The 10,069-nt window shown below is 45.1% G+C and overlaps 1 protein-coding gene across 1 annotated transcript in view; it reads left to right on the top strand.

Moving 5' to 3' along the window:
* The window catches only part of ZC3H12A (zinc finger CCCH-type containing 12A), an 11,643-nt gene extending 3,141 nt beyond the window's left edge, over positions 1-8,502 (top strand). The window contains exons 2-6 of the mRNA XM_009284727.2: positions 5-387; positions 3,634-3,773; positions 4,569-4,803; positions 5,358-5,464; positions 5,581-8,502. Of these exons, the coding sequence (XP_009283002.2) occupies positions 5-387; positions 3,634-3,773; positions 4,569-4,803; positions 5,358-5,464; positions 5,581-6,605 (1,890 nt within the window). The 3' untranslated portion in view covers positions 6,606-8,502. The remainder of the gene's footprint in view (positions 1-4; positions 388-3,633; positions 3,774-4,568; positions 4,804-5,357; positions 5,465-5,580) is intronic.
* Positions 8,503-10,069: the final 1,567 nt, after the last annotated feature.

Raw genomic sequence — 10,069 nt, 5'->3', positions numbered from 1 at the left:
CGAGAGCCGCTGCCTCGGCCCGGGCGGCCTGCCCGGCGCGGAGCCGCCCGAGGAGGTGCGGAGCCCCGGGCGGGAGCCCTGCGACAGAGCCGAGATGCAGCTGAAGGTGGACTTCTTCCGCAAGCTGGGCTACTCCTCGGAGGAGATCCACGTCGTGCTGCAGAAGCTCGGCCTGAACGCCGACACCAACACCGTGCTGGGGGAGCTGGTGAAGCACGGCCCGGCCGAGCGGGAGAGCGCCGAGGCCCCGCCGGAGACCAAGGAGGCCCCGCTGGTCCCGCGGGGGGGGGGCGCGAACAAGACCCCCGCGCCCGTGCCGGCCCCGGAGGAGACAGAAAGCGAGAACCTGAAGCCCATCGTTATCGATGGCAGCAATGTGGCCATGAGGTGCGTTTGGGGTTTCTGGGTGGGCACGGTGGTCTCTCCGGGGCTGTTGGTCCTTGCTGCGGTAGCCTGGTGAGGTGGTGCTTTTGTGTGACCTCCAGCTATGAGGCGTGCCAAGTGCTGAAAGCTTGGAGTCTGAAAACCTCTGGGGGTTTCTCACTGCAAACAGCTACTGCTGGATACCCTGGTAGTGGCTGGTAATATTTTCCACAGCACCTCACCAGTACGTGTAGCTCTCACGAGGATGAGCATCATGTTTGCAGATGCAGTCTGCCTTGTCGGCCTCTCCTGCCCATGGTCTCTGCTAGCCCATAACCAGTGGTCACAGGGTTCTGAGAAGAGTGGGCGTGCTTCCTGGGAAATAAAGACACTTCCTTCTATTTTCTAGCGTATGAGGAAGATAACTGGAGATACGTTGTCCTCTTACCTAATGGCTTTATGTAAGTTTCTCTAGCAGGAAGTTGCTCAATAAATAATTACAGGTTTAATTAGAGAAGGCTTTGTAATATGGAGCTGTCTCCTGCACTAGAGACTAGTCTCCAAATTGTGACTCTTGTATTTTGGTTAAATTTCCGTACAGTGTAGAGAACGGATGGGATGCCAAAGGGGCACTCTACTATATGGTGTCACCAAGGCAGGGCTGCGACTCACCCTCAGCATCTCGGGTGCTCTGGTGCTGATGGTGCAGGTCCTGTCAGGTACTGCAACCAGAGGCAGCCTGTGAAGCCGCTTGGGTTGGAACACTGACTTGGGAGTGCAGGAGCCCTAATACCCATGGACCACTCAGAATCTCTGGGCTGGATATTTATTGGCCTGATGTCCCTACTTTCACCTTGGCTTTTGTTCCCCACGATGGTGAGCGTTGCCTGCCCCAACCCCTGGTCTTGCATTCCCCACCTCTACACAGCGAGGTCTGGGCTCTGTTAATTTAATGCACCAGGTTTCTGAATTGGGCTTTGTTGCAGTTTGAAAGCAAGCCTCCTTCACTGTGTTTTAGCTTAATAGATCTTGTAATGTGTGTTTGTGTACACAGACCTTTTTATAAAACAAAAACCAAACCAACCACTAACAGGGTGCACACAGAGCTGCTGCGTGCATTACTGTAGACTTTGTCTAAGGTGAAAGTGCTGAGTGGAGATATGTTTGCAGGTGTGGTTTTCTCTAAGCCATGGTTGACAGTTCTGAGAACAGGACTGAGAAAAGAGGGAGTACGGTCTGCTGTGTGACCGACAAACAGAGCCTGCGAGTCCCAGGGCAAATAAGGAATTCCGATGGTAATCGAGCAGGGCCAGAGAGTAAAAGATGTGACCTGGGCGTCTGCAGGAGAGCACAGTCCTGTGGCTGTGGCTCTCCAGCAGCTGTGCAGTCACTTGAGGAAAATGGCCCATTGTGATACCTGGGCGGATGAGTGTGACTCTTGCAGTGAAGTTTACCTTACATAAGTGCTCGGGCTTAAACAACAGAATTGGTTGTGTTTTTTGAATGAGGAACCTCTTACCGATGAAAATTATCCCAAAAAGCGCAGGAGAGATCACAGTAAATGTGACTCGGGGCAGGCCAGGCGGTAATAACATTGCCAATAGGACAGAGTTTGACATGAGAAAAGCAGTCTGGCTTTTTTAAGCAATTTGCTAGAAGGGGAATTCCATTCTGAAACTTCCTGTATTGATGGTGTGATGTTCCCTGCTGATTCATTTGCAGTGTGTACAGCGGCCTCCCTGAACAGCTCTTGACAAACATATGCAAATCATAGTGGAAATTAGCTTTTACTTCCTTCTAAGGGAATTTTTTTCTTGGCTGCTGCTAAATCAGATCAGCCCAATTAGCTACCTTCTATAGATTTGAGATTGGTAGCAGGGACTCAAAAAAAAATAATCTCTGCTTTTCTCTTTTATCTCTAAAAGACTACAGTAACCTGTGTCTGGCTATCTATAGCAAAACCAATCTGACATCAGAGAACTTTTAGAGTATCTTTCTTCTGATTGTTAATGTCAGCCTTTCTGTAATTTGGGATTCTTAATGAAGATGTGTTAGGTGTCTCTTTAGGTGTTAGTTTTAGTGTTAAATGTATAGTTCTTATAGAATAATTATTTTGGTCCAACTCTTCAGTATTCTTAATAGCTTCAGAGAAGGGTGAGGACAGGAGGAGAAGTTGTTTCTTTCTAGTGGTACGGTTGTACTACAGTAATAGTGCTTCTTAGCAAAGCCTCTGCTGACATGTAAGCTCTTAGTAATTACTTTATGGAGGAGTTCACTAGCATGCTAAGTGGGGGTGGGAGTTGAAATGTCATTCAAATGTAGGTGGGAAGAGTAAGACTTGGGGCAGGGGTAGTGTCCAGGTGGGGAAAATCTTACTGAATTATGAGACCAGTTACCTTCAGTATAGTACATCTTACCAGAGTGTCATCCTGAAACACAGGCTGTTAGATCCCCAGAATGACAAATTGGGCTGTGATACAGAAATGTTGAAAGTTTGCCAGAACCATTATCAACAGAAGAGCTGATTACACTGTAAATACTGGCACTCGTAAAACAGGAGTGGTAGTTTCCTCTTAGAAGTTCTGGAAACTTATTGATGTGACCTAATGAATAATTAAGAAGCAGCTTTTTACATTGGTACGTAGCTTCTGATGCTGTTGTCAAACTTTGTTCTCAAACTGCCAGTGCTTAAGACATTCAGCACTGATCCTGTTGACAGGAGATGTTGCTATTTCATGCAAATAGTGCATTTGTAACTGACTTTTTGGGTTGTGACATAATGAAGAAGCATCTTTCCTCAGTGCTGATGTCCCTGAGTGCATAAAATGTCTTGTTTTCCTTAACTTTACAAGCAAAACACCTAGTGAGGGTACAGTTTACACTGGCAGAGATTAGCCACTGGTGCTAGCTGGCAGAATAGGACAAAGGGTGTTCAAGATCACATTGTACTCAGGGCTAAAAATAAAGATCTAGAGTCCAGAGTTGAAGCGAAGGCTCTGTTTCAGAGCAGCTGCAACAGTTACGGCTGCTTTCTCCCTGCCACTGAGGATTTGTGTATTTATTGGTATACTGAGGTGCTAAAAGCAGCAGTAATTCTGTGAACATCTTGGTGCTGCTATTTACAGGAGATGAGCAACAAATACTGATTGGGCTACTCTAATGCTTCTTCACTAAAGGTTGTCTCAATTGCTGGATCTGTTTACTTAGTGTATTGCCTGACTAGTCTGTACATAACCTGAATATTGAAATTCTCAATTTTCTTTGATGCAGCCATGGAAATAAAGAAGTGTTCTCCTGCCGAGGTATCCTTCTGGCTGTCCAGTGGTTTTGGGACAGAGGACACAAGGATATTACAGTATTTGTGCCATCTTGGAGGAAAGAGCAGCCACGACCAGATGTACTTATAACAGGTGTGGAAATATGAAAACCAAAAGTAGCTTTTCAGGCTTACTGCTTTGTCACTTAATGAGCTTGCAAAGTTCTGGCTGGTTAGTAATTAACTTATGAATGGAAGATCTAAGTAGTAGGAGATCCAGTAAGCTGAGCTGACCAGTGAGAATTAGTCATTAACTTCTCCCCTAAGCGAGTTCTTGCCTGGATCAGCTGGAATAATTCAGATAACAAAGAATGTAATACTATTCTGCTTCCCAACTTGTCTTTTATTATTTGTGGGTTTTTTCCTCTTTCAGGGACACATCTTCATGCTATGTATTTGACTGTAACATATCTGACACTGTAGACTGAGCAGAATTTCTGCATGCTAAAAGTTAAAGCTTGTTGCGAGTTTAGTCAAGTTACTCAAATTGAGGGGAGTTTGCTCTGAACTTGCAAACAGCTGAGATTTCTAAGTAACTCTACTCAGAAATCTATGCATGTAGTATGGCACTACAAAAGATACTAGTCTGCCAGTCTTAAATGCAAATCACACTTTGATGCGTGCAAAGGATTATGTGGATGGGACTTGCTGTATTACAGCAGCCTCTGTGGTGTGCTCTGAGTGTTCTCGGGTGCCATGCAGGCACCGTGGCTAGGAATCCACCTCTGGCAGCCTGATGGATGGTATAAGAAAAGAGATGAGAATACAGGCTGGGTTGTGGAGAAATGAAATGACTTTACATGAATTTTGTCGTTTATTTGTAATGTTACTTTATCTGTGCGAAGGCCTTTAGGCTGTGTAAGTGTGTTCACAGTTGTGTTTGTTCTAGACCAGTACATTCTCCGTGACCTTGAAAAGAAGAAAATTCTGGTCTTCACTCCTTCCAGGCGGGTTGGAGGCAAGCGTGTTGTCTGTTATGATGATCGATTCATTGTGAAACTGGCACATGAGTCTGATGGCATTGTGGTTTCTAATGATACTTATCGGGACCTGCAGAACGAGCGTCCTGAGTGGAAGAAATTCATTGAGGAGCGTCTGCTGATGTATTCCTTTGTTAACGACAAGTATGTTCCCATTCTTTGCTTTTAAAAAAGATCTGCTTGAGCATGCTGTCTTGTTTTAATGAAGCAATGGCAAGTGATGCATGAAAAGAGCAAAATGCTAGTACAGAGTAGAAAAAAAAAAAGTCCTGTAGAGATATTTTTTGGTAGAAGGAAGTGTGGTGAGAAGAACTGCCCAACTGTGGTGAGATACAAAAGCATCGGGAATTGGAGTCATCTTAATAGCCATTCGTGGTTTGGAGCTAGGAGTTCTGCCATAGTGGAGTTCCTAGGAGAGCTCCAGGACTTGATTTCTTCACAGGACAATCATTAACAGGCCCAGCAGCAAGTACTAATTCTGGTCAGCAACAGAGCACAAAACCTCTTCTGTGCCTGAAGTGAAGCACTTCATGCCAGTCTTTACTAGGTGACAGGAGAGTTGTCACTGCAGTGAAATGGGAAAGCTTTTTAGGGGTCAGATAGCTTTTAACCTTCAATGAAATGGGAGACTTCTAGAAGAAATGAAACACTGGCCCAAGAAAATGAACTGTTCCTGACTGAGATTTATTTTTCTTCAGGTTTATGCCTCCAGATGATCCCTTAGGGCGACATGGTCCCAGCCTGGATAACTTTCTAAGAAAGAAACCTGTGGTGCCAGAACACAAGAAACAGCAGTGCCCTTATGGTAAGACCTGCCTTCTAAACATGAAGACTGAGGTTTCTGTGCAAGTGTAATTCATGCATTTGGTAAAATTCAGCTGGTCATTCCATGCTCATTCCATGCTCTGCCTTTCCTTGCAGGGAAGAAATGCACTTATGGAATTAAGTGTAAATTCTACCACCCTGAAAGGATCAATCAGCCCCAGCGCTCATTAGCTGATGAACTCCGAGCCAATGCAAGGTTGTCTCCTACCAGAAGTACCAGTGCCAAGGAGGAGAAAAAGGGCAAAAGAGGTTCCCAGGCAGAGCTCTTGTGCTCTGTGCCCACAGAGAGTGATAAGAACTCTTTGCAGAAGGTCTCTGCAGAGAGGAAAAGCTTGACCCAAAAAGCAAAGCCCAGTGATGTTCCCCTTCAGGTCAAAGGCTGTGTGTCAGGCAGTGTCCCTCCTAACAGTGGGAGCCACAGGTCCTCTGACAGGTACCAGCAGCCTCATATGGACTCTCTGTCTTATGTGTCTCAGGAGCATCTCGACTCAGGCATTGGGTCTTTGGAGAACCAACTGTCTGACATGTGGCCTTACAGATCTGCCAGTCACTGTGATCATTCCCATGCTGATCAGGTGGCAGTCTGCACCTGCGGTAGGCAGAGACCTGTCTACCCACATTCTCCCAGCTTAGAGCAAAATGGTCTGGTCTCTTACAAGCATGGTTCCCATAAATCTTCTTCCTCTGGTGCTAGCTTCTTGCAGTATAGCCCTGAGATATCTCACTCGGGACCACCTCACTCTTTCTCAGGCTATGGAGTACCTGTACACCCAGCTAATGCTGGGCAATACAGTCTGCCCAATGAGTATAATGCCCCTCCACCCCATTCTCGCGAGTACTGGTCTGAACCGTACCAGATGCCACCTCCTCAAGTGAGATCTACCAGCGTGCGAGATCCTCGTTCAGTACAGAGAGCCCCAGGGCCAACATATGGGGATTCCTGCCAGTGGGCTGTCTCTGACCAGTTTGCAGAGGAGCGGGCCAATGTGCATGTCAAGCTGTGTGGCATATTCCATCCCCATTTAGTTGATGCTGTGATGAGTCGTTTCCCTCGGCTTCTGGATCCCCAAAGGCTAGCTGCAGAGATACTAACGTACAAGTCTCAGAACCCAGGTATATGAGGCAGATGCCGAGGACAGCCAGGCATGTGAGAAGCTCGAGGGGCAGTGTTTGCACTCTGTAGCTGCCATAGATGCCTTCTGAGGGCTCCTCCTTACTCCTTGGAAGTACCAGGCTCCAGTTGGAGGCTGGATACCAGATGTGGTATGCTCACAGCAAATTCTGGTCTAGACATGACAGTGTGCCCCTCTTAGAGACAGCCTAGGGTCCCATCTGCCCCAGAGAATGTTGAAGAGGCTCTGGGTGCTGAACAGAAGAGGCTGCAGCTTCAGCACAGGATTTTTCCTTTGGGGGTGCATGGTGAGTCAGGCACACCCTAAATTCCTGCAGTTGTTCAGAACTGAATGTGACCTTACTCCTCCCATTAGCTTCAGTTTTGAGATGGCTTAGTGTATTATCAAGCACGGGGAGGGAGGACTCTGGGGGGGGCTTGTGAAAGATAAGGGGGTACTACCTTTGCAGTGGTGTGAGGCTTATTTGTGAAGACTGAAATGCATTGTCAAGGCTGTTCTTAGCTCTTAACTAAGCCTCTTTACTAAATCCCACCATGCAGATTTGTGGAAAATGTTGGATTATAAATCTAGTATGAAGCTAGGTTTAGCTGACTTTAATTTGGTTTTTAGTGCTTAGCAAGCTGCTCAGCTCCCAGAAATAAGAGGAGCTAGAAGTGCAATCCTTTCTCAGGATGAGAGGCCTGACAGTGCTCCAAAGTTACACGCAAGTTGTGTGTTCGGCATTTGCTGAAAAATGCAGTTGTCGGAACACATGGATGACCATGCTGTTAATGCTGCTCTAAAACATTGACCTTGGCTGGTAACCTGTCTTAGGCTATCTCTGTAAAACACTGACAAGGAGGATTTATGATGTTGTGCCTTTTGTCTTCATACAGCAATAGTCTTGAGCATTCAGTAAAACAGCTGTAGCCATGTCTGGACTGCTGCCAGTACTATTCCTGAGGATTCTTTAATATTTTTCTCCGCAAAGCTGTTGCTTCATCTTCCTTCTTATGAAAGTTTTCCTGTCCCCTTCAGCTTTGTCAAACTAAGCAGCATCCAAAAATATAGAATAAGACTTATTTGGTAAGACTGTTCCCCTTTTGTTCCCTCTTACTCTGTAAGATGTTTTTTACTGTAGATACTGTAACAGATTTTAAATATGCAAAACCAATTGCTGTAGTAATTGGTTCTGGTCCTGGAATTTCATTGTGCTTAGAATGCAGAGATGTTTCTTGCACTTGCAGGCCAGAAGCAGTTAATTTGTTGATACACATTGTATCTATGTTTTTTGTTATGTTTTTTAAAATATGTCCATCTTGTGGTTAAACCAAGGTTGTTGAGTGGCAAATTATGAAGGGGAGAGTGGAATACAGCTGTTTCTGAGAACCCTCTTCAGGAATGGTTCTGCCTATTACTGTTCTTCCCTCTGACTGTCCAAAGCGTGACCTGCCCAGACTGGCACCATGTGCCATAGAAACCACAGGGACACAGAAACCTGTATACCTGGTTAATTATGATACATTACAAATTAGTAATGTTTCATGTTAGTAAGCAAAATGCTTCTTAATTTTAAGTAACCTGATACTTTGCATATTTGTAAATTACAGGAAAAATGGTTTTTAATGTTATTGTCCAGCAACTTGCTGCTTGATGCTGTTTTTAATTAGTACTATTCTCGACTCAGCCATTGTGTTACTTGGTGTGGTGTGTTTTGTTTTTCTGGTGGAACGTTAATATATGCTTCTTCTCTTGCAATCAGAAGATTAACATTTTATACTCACAAGCTGACATTTTACTGAACTTTCTGTATCATTATGCAGTATATATTTTATGTACTGAATGGAGGCAGCCATGTGAAAGCCATGGCAAAGTAAGAACTTGTGTTATAGAAATAAAAACTGCTGAGTTGAATTATTTGGTCTCTGGTGGCTTTTTGGAAGACCATTCAACATTTTGGCTGGCTTTCTAGGAAAGCCAGAGAAATTATCCTTCCTCCCTGGGGTTCTTCTGACAATCTTAGATCTCCATATGCAGTCTGATGGCTGGATTTGACAGGCTTGTTAATTGATGCTGTGTGACAGGTCAAAAAAAACAAATTGCTCCAAACTGCTGTAGCAGGTAATAGCATGTCCAGTGTTTACTGTCTATTCGGCATTACTGAAGTTAGCTCACTGCACAGGGGATGCACTGGCAGTCGAGGTGCAATGAGGCGGCAGTGTGCTGGCATGTGGCTCGAACTGCAGCATGAGAACCGCAGTGGTGTTGGATGTCTCAGGTGCTAAAGAATAGTACACTCCTAATTATTTTGGAATAAATAATGTGGGCTGTGCTTCAGTTTTAATGACCAGTTCTGCAGTACAGTCTGGAAATGTGTATTTTATCCAGTTATGTAGCACATCTGTGCCAGATGTTGAGCATGATAATATGCTAACTGTAACATGTCAAGACTTTACTCTAAAGGTTTGTTATGAACTGGGAAGAAAATGCAGTAGGAATATCAATGCTGACATTTCTGTATAAGAATCTTCCCCTCCCACCTGCTATACTGCAGTACAGCATGTTCTTATCTGAATTGTTAAATAACTTTATGGTCTCTATTCAAATTTGTGCTTTTAATTTAATACAGAGCAGTGGCTGTTTCTAGTTAATCAAAAATAAGGGAAGCAGGTGCTCCTGGAGATAGTGCTTTGTTTCAAAAAAACAAATCTGAAAACCTCAGTCTGAAAGGTCATTTATTGGCTGTGGGAGAGGAACCCTCCTGAGGATTTCATCTGAAGTGACAGTAAGCTTGTGTGGCTCTGTACATGTATGATGGCTAAGATCTTGGGGGGGGGAGGGGGCAGAATTAAGCGATGTCATAGACTTGATCAGACCTTTTAACCAGGTGAAGACTCTTCTGCTGTTTGTAGTGGGGTCTGTAGTTGAAAAACGCCGCAGGATTTTAAGGCTGGTCTTCTAGTAAAATAATAGATAATTTTAGTTTTGCAGGATGTGTAGATGTGGGGGGGAGTGTTTATTTCCATCAAAGCTGGACTGATAGAACTAAAGGAATCCGTGCAGAAGCACAGAGGTTCATTACCATAACCAGGAAGGGAAGAGCTGGTTGTGACTTAGTTTGGTTGTGATGTTAACTTTTCTATTGCAGTGACAGTCCTGGTGGTGCACAGAGCAATTTGGGAGGGTCAGTCCCTAACAAATCTGGTCAAAATTATTCCCACAAACTGCTGCTGTGTATGCTGCCATGCTACCCAGAAAACCCAGTGGGAATCCAGCCACTGTTTCTCTGAATTCTCTCACACAAGGCTTCTGTGTGAGTGAACCTGCACCTCCTGCCCCTGGAGCATCTTGTGTGTTTGAGTAGTGCTTTCTTGTGTGCCCTGCATCCCCGTGGGCCTGTTCACTGTGCTGCTCAGGAGCTTGGGAAATGCGGGGAATGCTGGTCGGAACTGTCACTGCTGCATATTCCCCCC

Source organism: Aptenodytes forsteri, unplaced genomic scaffold (genome assembly GCF_000699145.1).
Source record: "Aptenodytes forsteri isolate BGI_AS27 unplaced genomic scaffold, ASM69914v1 Scaffold7, whole genome shotgun sequence".
Classification (NCBI taxonomy): Eukaryota; Metazoa; Chordata; class Aves; order Sphenisciformes; family Spheniscidae; genus Aptenodytes; species Aptenodytes forsteri.
This window is presented reverse-complemented; position numbering and strand designations above follow the sequence as displayed.